Source organism: Terrapene carolina, unplaced genomic scaffold, assembly GCF_002925995.2.
Source record: "Terrapene carolina triunguis isolate 2854851 unplaced genomic scaffold, T_m_triunguis-2.0 Scaffold58, whole genome shotgun sequence".
Taxonomy (NCBI): Eukaryota; Metazoa; Chordata; order Testudines; family Emydidae; genus Terrapene; species Terrapene triunguis.
Window position 1 is genome coordinate 59,959,495 of NW_020664409.1, and position 13,598 is coordinate 59,973,092.

Sequence of the window (13,598 nt, forward strand, 5' to 3'; positions counted from 1 at the left end):
GGGTGAATTTTATCTACCAAACAGCAACAGAACGCAGAATCCAAGACAGTTAACTTGTTATTCTTCCTCTTCTAATATACCTTACTTTTTTGGTTTTAAATAAGAATATCCATGTTACTTTAACACGGTTTTCATATTTTCTTTTGTTTTAAACAGCAGCATAAATGAGACCAGCTATTTGATTATTTACTTATTCATCTCTATGTTAATCCATACAATGGTGCTGATAGGTGAATCAAGGTATAATGCTAAACACTACAGCATGTATCTTTGATAAGATACAGTACATTATAAAGCTTCTTCAAACCATTATATTGTATTATCACAATCCACAGTATGAAAACAATTACATCAATCTTTGACATGATGCACTGTAACAATTCTTTCAGAGGCATTAAGTTGGGTCATAGTACTGTTTCTTTACTGTGGATTAGCAAGTGAATATTTGACATGATCCATTATGTGAACCAGCTGTATGAAGAGAAATACATGGAATTCTGAAAGATACATCAATCAAGTCAATCAGTAATACAGAGCAGGTATGTTAATAAGAAATAGATTAAATATTCATAAAAAGTTACTGCTCATGCATAGTAACAGTTTGCAGATATTAACTGGATTGTTATGATTAACTTACATCTGCAAATTCATGCTAAATACAAGTTAGTTATAATTAGGAGCACAACTGTTTCAATTCTCAAAGTGATTTTTGGCTCAACAAAAACAGACAGATTTCCCCCCCCCTTTTTTAAAAAAAATGTTCATTGTGAAAGGATATATACACCAAATTTATATTCACAACTACTTTTTACTGTTGAGTTTTAAAGGCCAAAAAGGGTTTCTAATATAATAGAAAAGATAGTATAGTAGCCCTACTTTACTGATAATATCCATAATTCAATGGCTGTACAAAGCTGATCCATTTGAGTTCTACCCACCCTGAGTTCAGCATTTACACTTTTTAAAATTTATGTTTTAAACATTAGATAACATACAGACGTATGTACAAGGCTATACAATTTGTCAATTATACAGCAGTAAAAAAATATTTCAATATTTTCAGCCAATTTTTGTTCTATTTTTTTTTTTTTTAAAGTTTAGCTGTTTCTGGTTCTTATTTTAAAAATAAAGTAAATAGTTATTTGATTTAGACATTTGTTTATTGACTACTTTTTTTTTTTTTTTTTTAAAGGAGTCAACAATAAGGCAACAGTAAAAACAGCATTGTTATAGAAATGTTGCATATGTGTAAAGGTACTAAGTATATAAAAGACATCAGTGCTTCCTAAAAAGACAGCCTACTTGTAGTATCATAAAATTACACAGTGGTGAGAACAATTACCTATTTTTCAACAATTATTTCTCTGTAGAAAAAAGTTAATCTAGCTGTAATTAAATTTTTGTGAAGAAAAAGCTGGAAAAAAATTATTATGCCTGTAGGACAAGCAAGTTAAGAAAATATACTTTTGTCTAAACTTAAATAAAAAGGTCCACACTTTTGTGTCAAAACATTAAGCCTCTGTCAAAAATGTATTTCTTTCTTTATAGTACAGGATTAAAAGACAAGATGATGCTTACAAGGTAAAGAAATAATTTACAAGAAAATATCTTCTGACAAAGCTTTTCAATCAAAATATTGTTTTGTAACATTCAAACATGACATACAACACAACAAAAACAGCAAACAAACGTTATATGGATTGTTTTCAAACACATAAATAAATGAAATTGTGTAGGCAGTAGGGCTCATGCTGATGGCTAGCAGGAAGTAACAGTGTGCAATCTACATGGAAAAAAGTTCTAATGTACAAATTACAGGCCCAATTGTGGACTGCAGCAAATTTAATTATATCACTGCCATCTTCTTGTATCTCAAAAAATAAGTCTTGATTAAGCCACTCATACCCAAGTATTACTCATATCTTTGTGTTAGAGATATGAGTAACTACCATACCAAAAAAAAAAAAAGGTATTTTTATTTCACCATAGGGATAATTGTACCTATCTCCCAATGTCACTTGAAAACCTTCCATGTTAAAACAATTTGACAGCAGATGAACAATTTAATAAATATGTAATGATCTTATTACAGTCTTTTAGCTAAGCATGTTAATTATGCTGCTAGTTTTGTGACCACAGTGCACAGAATCCAAATATAAAAGAATGGGATGCTTTCAAAGTAATGTTGGATCCCTTACTTATAATCCCAATATATCGGAAACTTTCCATAAGACCTACCATCCAATCAATTTATTTTGCAGCAGGATCAAAACTTTTCCTGGTATAACATCCATTGCCGGCAATGGATGCCATAAAACTGCCAAGGAGTTCAACTGTTATTGCACAATACATGAAGACCTGGAATTCTGCCAAAAGCTTAAAAATAAAAATAAATGGAATTTTTCTGACATTTCCAGACACCTGCATTAATACTGTATGACTAAAGCATGTCAGTTGCATGGACTGAACCAGCGATCAACATGCGCCCAGAATGCACACTAGTAAAAATGCAGTCAAAGGAAGTAGTCTTCATTGTCTATAGGTCACCTCCAGTCAAAGGTTAAAGTTCAAAGACTGAATGATCAAAGTGCTCATTTTCTCAGTAGGACAATCTTCTGCTAGGAGGATCACAAAATGGTGGCATCAACAGGTGTCATCTTTAAAACAAAAAAATATTTATGGAAAACAAATATACATTCAAATCCCAATTTTCTGAGAGGTACAGATGCAGAAGCAACTCCTAGCATATACGTTACCACGTAGGTGAAAGTATAACAAATGTCTAACACTGCTGTTTTAAGGAAATCGAATACAGATTACAAAGCAAGATAAAAAACTATGAAACTTTCCCCAGTGCTACACGGTGAATTTAGGAAAAATGTGTTTATCAAAATTATGATTTATTAAAGTTGGTATATACTAATCTCATTACAAAATACAGTTATTTTTCATATTAAATATTTTGTATTCAGTATTTAACGATCCAGACAATCCATTGTAAACCTGAACTTAAAAATCTGTTTCCTCTCAGCATTTTGACCCTTCACTGTACACACTATGCATCTTAGTTTTCATGCTTTGAGCTTTTGATGATTAAGAAATGCTCTTAAGAGATTAAATAAATACACAGACTTTGCAAACAGAAGAAAAAATACTAGGGAGGCCACATTTTGAGCAAACCACACTGTCACCTACAACTGAGTTCAAACTACACAAGATTTTTCACCGTTTATTTGAAAAAAGTTATTTGACAAGCTGGATTACTCAAGAAGTGGCTTCCTGACCAATATTGGCAAGATATATTACAAAATTACATGCAGTTGTGTGAGAAGGTGGTAAGCATAAACTTCAATAGAAGGGGAGAAGATTGCTATTCTCTGCCACAGATGAGCGTGTCTTAGGAACAACCACAAAAACTGTAGTTGATATAATAGAAGGCAAACTGTAATAAGTTGACATTGTAAACCTAAAGTATTTCACATAGAATTTTTTTCCATCAATTCAATGTATGTAATTGCTCCCACACAGTTCCCTAGTAAAACAATATTAACGGCAATACACTAACTTTCAGATTTGTTTCTTTTTTCCCCCAATATTCCAATAGTCGTTTGAAGATTTTCAATATGTCCACAAAAATGGTCTAAGTTATAGACAGTTGAATAAATTAAGCTTAAGGATGGCTCTGTCTCTCAGAGGATATGTCTACATGTCAATAAAACAGATGTGGCTGGCCTGTGTCTCTTCCAAATCTCATCTTACAGTGGAGTTATTCACATTTTTTTAGATAACTGTGTAATTAATTGTTTTACTCAAATATATATGTCAAATAATGTTAGAGAAATTCATGTTATAAATGTAATATTATAAGAAGAAGAATATATAAAGGAATTTTGGCTTTTTGAATGCGTTTCTATTGATGCAGCATTTCAGAACTCAGCTGAAACTGCTTCAAGGTTGTGTAAACCGTGACACTTGGTTTTTGTGTCTTATTTGTGAAACCTTTGGTCTATGCAAATAGCAAGATGAAGCAGAGTGACAAGAAGACTCCAGGTGTAGCCCCTGCAACAAGACAAGCTAACAAGTAAAAACTCAAGGCCATAAAAATAGATCAGTAAGAAGGATAACCACTATTGTAACGTAAGAACTGGATAGAGCCAGAGGGAGTGACAGCAGAGATTAGATAGAAGTAGACAGATAAAAGAGTTTTAGCAGGATAAGCAAAAATGTATTAGTTCAGGTTAGTTATTATGATTTATGCATGAGAATATTTTAATTATATAGGTACACAGATGAGGTAACTTGGTAAACTGAGTCTGCACAATGTTATCAAACAAGGGATACAAGATAAGTGATTAACAACAAGAGAGTGGAGAAGACAGTGGGAAAACATACCAGAGATCTGAAAAGAGAGTCTCACTGTCCTCAGGAGAGGTAATTTGGCCACTTTTCTTGCCTTATCTGTTTTTGCATGTATATCTAATTCAGAGGTGAGAATAGTATTGTCTTAAAATGTACATAATAAAGGCTACAAGAAACTGTTTAAGCCTAAATAAAAAAAAATGAGTGTTGACCTTATCAATATTTCTGTACTCTCTAAATTTAAAAAAATGTTGATATTTTAAATTAAATATACTCCCCACTCCATCCTGACTGCAAGATACTCTGTCCTTGATAACAGTACATGAAAAAGAAGACTTCATGGCAACACAAGGAGGGTGAAGAACTAAAACTCTTCGTTTACAAGTTGGACAGGGTACATTAGAGGTAAAGAGCGAGTATCTGAACCATCTACAGATAGTCCTGGAGGGGTGTCAGGAAAAGCAGCAGCAATCAGCAACACTGGTTGAGGACAAACACCATCCTGCTTCCACAAGAATTTATCTCCTGCCTAGGTAGGGGAGCTCAGGACACACATCAAAACACCTTAAGTGACACTGTTTATTTGGAATCTGAGACAAAATCCCCAAAGAGTCACAATCAGATGGGGTAAGGGCAGATATGAGAACAACCATATGCCTGTGTCACTATAAAGGCTCCCACTTGCGTGGCTATGATCGGAATACCAACTACTTCTTGGAGAAGGGGAAAATGCTTGTTCCCCTGCAACAGGGAGATGGGAAAATGGGACTGACTGCTTCCTCTTGCTTTGAAAAGGGCAGATCACAACAACTTCCTAAGAGTATATAAGGCTGAGGACAGCTCTTCTGCAGAAGCAGGAAGATCAGCTCTCAAGCTAAGCTTGCCAACTTCCCACAATCCAGCACATCTTCAATCAAAGGAATTAGATTTTAAACAATCTCTTTCTAACTCTCCCTGCTGGTGCCATTGTCATATAGCAGCAGAGGATTTTAACTACAGTACATGCAATTCAGAAGAGAGGATAGTAAGGGCAACATAGGATACTCCTGAGGGAATTCTGGACCAAAAAAAAAAAAAAAAAAAATCTGTACACGATATTCTAAAATTCTGCAAAAATCCGCATATTTTATTCATCGATAAATAAATGTGCAGGCTCCAGCATAGCAGTGGGGAGCAAAGGCCACTGGCTGCACGGAGATGGGAGATCACCCTGCAGCCCCACACCTCCCACCGAGGGACACAGACTCAGTGGTGAGGCTGTACCTGACACTGACACAGTGCAAGGGCTGGGTCTGCTACAGAAACATCCCAGGGCCCTGCCCCTCCATGCCTGGTGCACCAAGATAGTAAATGAGAGGGACAGAGTCTCACACTTGCCCAGGTGTGGGGCAAGCAGACTCAGCCTGGCAGGATCCAAGTGTGGAGGAACTTATTGTGGGGCAATCTGGGTCTGGGCAACTCACTCGGGGGTTGGTGGGGATGGATCTGGATGTACAGGGGCTTGTTGGGGGGGTTCTGAGTGCAGGGGGTCCAAGTGAAGGTGGTTGGGGCTCAGCAGGGTCTGGGGGATGGGGGGGAGTGGATGTCCGTCCGGGTTCAGCTGGTTGGGGAGGGGATGCAGGGGTCTCAACAGGGTGGTGGAGCTTGTTGGGGTGAAGGTTCAAGTGGGAGGGGCTCTGTAAGGGGTGGTCTGGGTGCAGGGGAGGGGCTCGGCAGAGGTCTGGATGCAAGGGGTGGTAGAGATCGGTGGGGGTTGAGTCTAGTGCGGGGGGCTCTGGGTGCAGGGGAGGCTCGGCGCAGGGTCCAGACACACAGGCATTTGGTGGACAGGGGAGCAGCTCCCTGTACAGTGACCCCTCCTCCTGTGGCTGAAAATGAGGGCAGGAAGCGGGGGAGGAGGGTAACTTCCTGCAACCAGGGAAGTTTCAGGGGGTGGGTCTGACCCAGCCCCAGCCGCTCCTTGCGGGGGGAAGAGGAAGTCCCGTCTTCTCCTGCCCCCAGCCCAGCCAGGACTAGCAGCTGAGCCTGGCGCAGGGTAGGAGCCACCAGCCGGGACATCCCCAGCCCCACTCCCCTCCTGTGGTGATTTAACTCTCTGACAGCTGCTCCGGGAGCCTGAAATGACACACCGATGCTGCTGGTGAGAAGTGCGTGACCGCTCTTGTGGCTTCCCTTTGCTTCCCCATCTTTTTCTGCAAGGAAGCAAAGAAATCTGCGGGGGACATGAATTCTGCACGTGCCGTGGCACAGACTTCCCCCAGGAGTAATAGGTTCTCTTGAAACGTGAATACCTCAAAGAACACTACAGTACACTTAGTAGTCAGTAACAGGTTTCACATTGCCAGATAGTTTGCAGCAAGTTAGTGTGCTGTAGATTCACACTCTGGCTTGCTATGCATTAACTCACCAGATAGACAAGCTCTGAGACAAATTTAAAATTTAATAGTCCAGTATTGCTCCAGAACAGACACTTATTTTTAAAGAACTGACCAAAGGGGAGAACATCACATCTTTGATCATTAGCAATTAGGAAAGGAAGTGAAAATTGATTTAGGTGTTATATATATGAAAACTTTCCAATTTCAGCAGCATGAGTCATTTTTTAAACAGACTTGTCCTTTCCCGACTGTAACCTTCCCAAGTCTGAGTTGATCTCACTCTAGTTTTATCTACTGTTACCCAGTTTTTTTCTGCAATTACTCTATTTTTCTACCTTTCAATCAGAAAAGAATGGCTGGAGAATTTTCCACTGTGTAAAGAACCATTTGATGACTAGTTGAATGGAAATAGAAGTTCAGCCACTATACAAATGCTAGTCATCAACTTTCAGAATCAGATAACCATGTTTATTTTTATATCTAGATTTTCACTCTCAAATCCAATTTTTCACTTGTAGGAAAACTGGAGTAGCACCTAGAGATTGCTACCCTGCAGAGACTTCAGCCCTAAATCCTAAAGAAGAGTCTCATTTTCTCTGACACAGATTAAGATTAAAATTAGAGCAGATCTCATCACAAAATGAAAGCTATTAAAGAAAAACTCTTAGCTAGTCTTCTTGGAAGATGACTACCAAGAGGAAATAAGATAATTGTTAAGAAAAAAATCTTCCTTGTGTCAATTCCATCAAATCATCTTGCTCTGTGCTCTGTTCAATGCCATACTTTCTTTCACATCATACCCTAACGTCTTCGTTTATGACATCCCTCCACTACTTCTTGGTTTGGCCTCTTATCTTTTTCATTCAGTCTTGATCTGTTCCTTACCCACATAGTTGTCAGAACTGCTCTTTACATGACCAAGCCACATGAGCCTGCACTCCCTCATTTTTTTGTTTATGGGCGTTACCCTTGAGCATGTCTCTTAACACACACATTCCTCACATGCTCTTTCTTGGCTACACCACTCATCTCTCTCAACCTTGACATTTCTGTGGAACAGATCATTTACTCATGTTTCTTTGTTGCCCAACACTCAGGGCCACACATTAAAACAAAGTTTTATAGACTTTCCCTTTCAATCTGACTGGTTTCACCCTGTAACATATTATACCACTTATCACTCTCCATTTGAGCCAGGCATTTATTATCTTAGCTCTAATTTTGTCCTTCATTTCCCCAGATTCTGGAACCCACACACTTCAAACTTTGCATTTTTGGTATTGTCTGCCCACCTAGTTTCAGGGATAATTCTTCAGTGCTCACATCCTCCAGAAAAAAAGTATTATATATTTCTCCAGAATTAATCAGAGGAAAAAAACTGACTAGAGTTAGGGAACCGAGGACCAGAAAAAAAACATGTTACAAGAGAAGAAAGGGGACGTGATTATTGAAATGTTCCTGAAACATCACATTAGTCTTGTGGATGACAGGATTTGCTATCCTTTAACTCTTGGCTCAATTTTGAAATTGAAAATAAGGTAATGTACATGCAAATGATAAACAGATTAAAGTTACCTAAATATATATCAACAGTTGATACTGTTAAGTTCTCATTGGAAACAGAGTAATATCCTACATCAAATTCTACTAGAAAAGAGTATTTAACCTGAAGAATCTTAGGAACTCTTTAAGAGCTGCTTGTCTCACATTAAATCTGAAAGTCAGGGGAAAACAGCTCCGGGATGCCCCCCCCCCTTTTTTTTTTAAGTGCAGCAAGTCTTCCAATGCCAAGCAATGACAATCATCCAAGATATTTATTCTTCAATTAAAATATCCCATATACACTTATTTCAGAGAACATAGTATTAAATGTACGTTACCAACACATGATCTATTGTATTTAACAGATCAGGGTTATCATATTAAAATAATTACAGCATTCTGGTTTTGCTAACCTCTTTACCTTTTAAGTACTCATCTAGAATTGCTATAGCTAAGATTTGTTCCCGAGCAATTTTAGAAGTACTAATAATCATAGATCTTTTCTTTTTCATGTCTCTTACTTTCAGCTTCTTTTAATTTGTATTAGCAATTTCCAAAATCTGTTGCTCATAAAAATTCACAATGCAAGATCTTACAATCAACCAATTATTCTGACTGATTTTCTCCACTCTCAAATTTCTGTTTTACATCCTGTTCTGGTCTACAAATATCCATTTAAGTTTGCATATTTAAAACCCTAATCAGTTTTCCTACTAAAATGTAATTTATTCCTTTACAAAAATCTTTTATTTGGTGTCCTGGGAAAAGATTTTATGTTCCAAATTCGCTAAGCTTAAGTGTTTAAAATTACTTAAAATCCTACTTTGTATTGTTACATTTTTTGCACCCAGCCTAGCAGTCCTCTGAAATTCCTACTCCAAATTAAATACTTACCATGATACCACCATTTTGTTTTCTTTGGATTTTTGTTACATGTTCTTACATAAAATGAATTATCTGGAGGTCGCCTCTGCAATAGAAAAAAAACCTAAAAATAATCAAATAATCAATATATCACTTACAGTATATTATCTATTTAAATAAGCTTTTACATTCAAAGAATAAATGCCATACATTTTGTAAAATGTGTTAAAAGCAGGACTAGGCCCTGTCTACACTGATCAGGAGAGTCACTTTAGTACCTTTCTAGCAAGAACTTTAAGCGGGGATACCCAGACAAAGCAAAAAACTTTGCAAATTTTTCAGAAAGCTTGGATGGAGAAAACTAATTAACCACTCTTATTTGTAAAGGCAAATGGAACTAAAACCACTGCCTAACTAAAGTACTTTTGAAGTTTGGCTTCAATGTATCACAAGTATAGTTTCGAATCCCAGTCTATATGAAGTCTCTCATAGCTTGGTGAGATTGACCAGATGGACTTGGGTTAGGCTGCAGATCTTCATGAGTGAAGGCCCATCAATAGCCTAATGAGTACAGCAGTTTTCTGAAAAAGTCACAAGGTGGTCACAGTGAAAAGGGAGAGTCACAGAAATAATAAAAAATAGTTATAAGCATTATTTTGTACCCCAATAATATATATTTTCCTGCAAATAATTAGAACTGAAATTGTGATGTGGTGAGAATAGACATCTGGCAAAAAACAGCATCATACAATAACGGACTGCTGTAAAACAAATCTAACTCCAATTTCAAGTGTGATCTTATTCTGAAAAATGTTTATGTAAAAAAATTGAGCCTCAATGGATCTGCTCCAAGTGCCATATCTGCTTACTTAAGAGACAAAAATGTATTGTCAGCTGTGTGGCTCTCCTGTGCTAAGAGAACAAACTGGAAAAATGAAGGATGAGAAAAAAAAAAAGGAACCTAATAATGTATCCTACTGGAATTAATTTGGTTTTTTACAAATAGAAAATTGTTTCCTCCTACAAAATCTTTATAGCAAGTTGACATCTGCACTACTCAAAACGTTTCAGTGTTTTAATTTATGGTATATTTGTTTGAATATTAGAAAAAAGGTAACATTATTCAAGTGTGAGAAATATAGACTTTGGAAAAAGTATAAAACCTGCAGCTTTCATTTATTTTACTCTGAGTGCATTATTAAAAAAACAAACATACCTTTTCTTTGCAGCTGGAAAGCATGCTAATAATGCTAAGACAAACCGATTGCACCGAGAGAGCTGGGGACCAGTCTTCTGTTAGAATGGATAAACAGATATGACCATTGCTATAAACATGAGGATGAACAGGAATATTGTCACCAGTAAACATGACCTAAAAAAGAATAAAATACAGTTAGCATATGTTGTTAACATTTAAATGAGAAACAGACATGCTTGTGTCTTCTGGAAACAGTAATGCCTTATAGTCAAAAGCCAGATTGTGCCATCTTTTCTTACACTGAGTAGTATCTTACTCTGTTTGTCGTTACACTGATTTCAGCAGGACTTTTTGCCAAGTAAGGTACTAATTAACATAAGGATGGCAGAATCTGGTCCAAAATAACTTGTACGTATGACAGAAAGAACCAGTGTGAAGAAGTGAAAGGTTAAATATAATCACTATTTATAAACAGCAGTGCAGCACAGAAACGTGCAAAGACAGCTTCTCTAAATTATAGCGATATAAAGACATCACAAAGCTTTCATGAAAGATTTTTCAGTCTTAAAGCCTCATCTTATTCTTCTGTAGAGAAAGGACTATGGACTAGCTACCCATCACATTGTGTTTCAATGGTTCCATAACCTACAACATTATTCAACTGGAAATACCATGAGATTCACAAATGAGTAAGTCTCCTTACAACAACAAATACAATAGAAATGTAAGTTTTGGGAAACTGATTCAGGTCCCAGCAGAAAAAAAGCTTGGTAATTAATGCTATAGACCAGGGGTTGGCAACCTTTGAGAAGTGGTGTGCCAAGTCTTCATTAATTTAAGGTTTTGCGTGCCAGTAAAATGTTTCACGTGCCAAACCGGCAGCGCAGGCAGCAGATGGACTCCCAGACCAGCAGCGGGCTGAGCCAATCAGCCCGCTGCCGGTCTGAGGTTCCGGCCGCTGGCCCCTGCCAGCCAGGGTCCCGGCCGCTGGCCCCGCTCAGCCTGCTGGCGGCCCAGGTTCCGTCCATCCAGGTTGGTGGCGGGCTGAGAGGGGCCAGCGGCCGGGAACCCAGACCAGCAGCGGGCTGAGCGGCTCATCCCGCTGCCGGTCTGGGGTTCCGTCCGCTGGTCCCTGCCAGCCAGGGTCCCGGCTGCTGACCCCGCTCAGCACGCCGCGGGTCTGGGGTTCCGTAATCCAGGCCGGCAGCGGGCTGAGCAGGGCCGGCGGCCAGGACCCTGGCTGGCAGCAGCATGCCACTAAAAATCAGCCCACATGCTGCCTTTGGCATGCGTGCCGCAGGTTGCCGACCCCTGCTATAGACTAACAAAAAGTTGTGATTTATAAAACCACAGCATGCTGCCACATATGAAATATATAATTTTAGATTATACTATATCTGAAGGATGATTTTGAGATGGACAAAATAACACAAGAAAAAAAGTGTTCAGAAATAGACAGGAATCAAATTAGAGTCCCATTGCCAAGGTCAAAACAAGGAAAGAAGAGCGATCCTGGCAATTACTGCCCGTAAGTGAAACTTCTATCACTAATCAAATATATAATTGACCCAGAATTCAAAGAAGGGACAAGGGAAGTGGAGGGAAAGAAGCACCCTCAGCAGCCAGCATTACCCACTCAACTCTTCATCCAATCCCCTCACCCAACCATCAGCAACTTCCCACAGTATTCACCCATCACTAGATGATGTTAGAACTCCCTTTTATCTATATATTTTTATGGCCTACCACCTGAGAGCTTCCCAAATATTTTATGGATACATTCTCACAACATCCCATGAGGTAGAGAAGCATCCTCATCACCAGTTTATAGATGGGGAACTGATGCAGAAAAATTAAACAACCTTCACAATGTCACCTAGGACCTCCTTGTGGTAGAAACAGGAAATGAACTCAGATCTTCTGAGTTCCAGCCCAATGCCTTAATCACAAGACCACCCTCCTCACTTCACTTTGAACTTCTATACTGCTATTACTGGTATTCCTAAAATACTGAAGGTCTTATTTTTTCAGACATCCAGCAATATATTTCTTTTTCAAACTAATGTCTCTCCTTTCAAAAAATAAAATCTATGCACAACTCAGTAAGCAAATGCATGCACACTATGAGACAACATATATTTGAGACAGAAAACAACTGAGTGCTTAAGTGATAGAAGTTTAAACTGTTATTTTACACTATATATGCACTTTTGTTAGAATCAAGGTGTTAAATTATACAAGAGGAACTTATTATATGGCAGAATTTTTATTAAGGAAGTTCTGGCTATCTTCAACAGTCAAGCATCCATTACTTAAATACTTAATTGTTTTCTGTACTAACCAGTGTACATGTATTGGTCTGTATACTGTTTTACAATAAGTTGCACACAGCCACACACACACTTTGGGTAATGAGTACAAAGAGTACCTACTTGGAACCAAATGAAAGTGGCTACCCTCTTGTGGATCACCTATGAGTACTTCACTGCAAACCTGATGGGTGCAGATGTGCAGGTGCCAGTTTGTTCCTTAAAACCTAAGACTGAAAAGTCAGCATTCTAGTTTTTACCACAGTACCTAAACATATCTTTGTGGTTAAGCTTTTCGTATGGCTTTTTGAATGAGTTGCAATAAATATGTCTCCACAGAAATCACCACAATTAGTACTAATTCACAAACTCAGAACTTTCAGCTGAGAGGACATGAAGACTAAAGTTCTCTCTCTCTCTAGGTTTTTCCTCTTTTTTCAGGGGGTAGAGGGAGGGTCTTCTACCTATGCACCTTCCCCTTGAAAGCCACACTTTGTAACCTTCCCTCTGGTTGTGGAGGGTGAATGTAGCTCAACATTGATATTGCTCCTTTCGTTGGTTTGATGTCACTAGAGATCAACGTGGCAACCTTTCCAACAGGATAGTGCACTTCCTCTGCAGCTCCTGCTGCTGATTCAAGAAAAAATGAACCAAGTTTGTTCCTTAATTCATGTAGTATCACTAGATTATCAAGCCTCCCCTATGCCACAACACCTATGTTTGTGCTCCCTGCCACAATCACAACTGTGGTCCTACCTACAGTACTTCCCCAGCAGTACTAACAGGAGCAGCAGAGAAACTGCAAGGAAAGTGATGTTAAGGAACAGCACCGGGGTTTGGAGGCAAGAATAGAGGAAAAAAAGAAGTTTGTCATCCACTCTATTTCTACATTCCAAAAGCAGAGAATCACTGCCCCTGTGTTGCTCTTTCATTGGTCATAAAAAAATC

The 13,598-nt window shown here is 38.3% G+C and overlaps 1 protein-coding gene across 2 annotated transcripts in view; it reads right to left on the minus strand.

Annotated features, from left to right (window-relative positions):
- Window positions 1-1,078: 1,078 nt before the first annotated feature.
- UBE2W (ubiquitin conjugating enzyme E2 W) overlaps window positions 1,079-13,598 on the minus strand; it is a 37,385-nt gene continuing 24,865 nt past the window's right edge. Inside the window, exons 4-6 of one of the 2 annotated variants that reach the window (XM_024197648.2) lie at window positions 10,360-10,515; window positions 9,174-9,249; window positions 1,079-2,657 (exon numbers count right to left, since the gene is read on the minus strand). In XM_024197648.2, coding sequence (XP_024053416.1) covers window positions 2,644-2,657; window positions 9,174-9,249; window positions 10,360-10,515 — 246 coding nt within the window. In that variant the 3' untranslated portion in view covers window positions 1,079-2,643. Of the gene's footprint in view, window positions 2,658-9,173; window positions 9,268-10,359; window positions 10,516-13,598 lie in introns of both variants that reach the window. The other variant, XM_024197647.2, reaches the window with a different exon arrangement.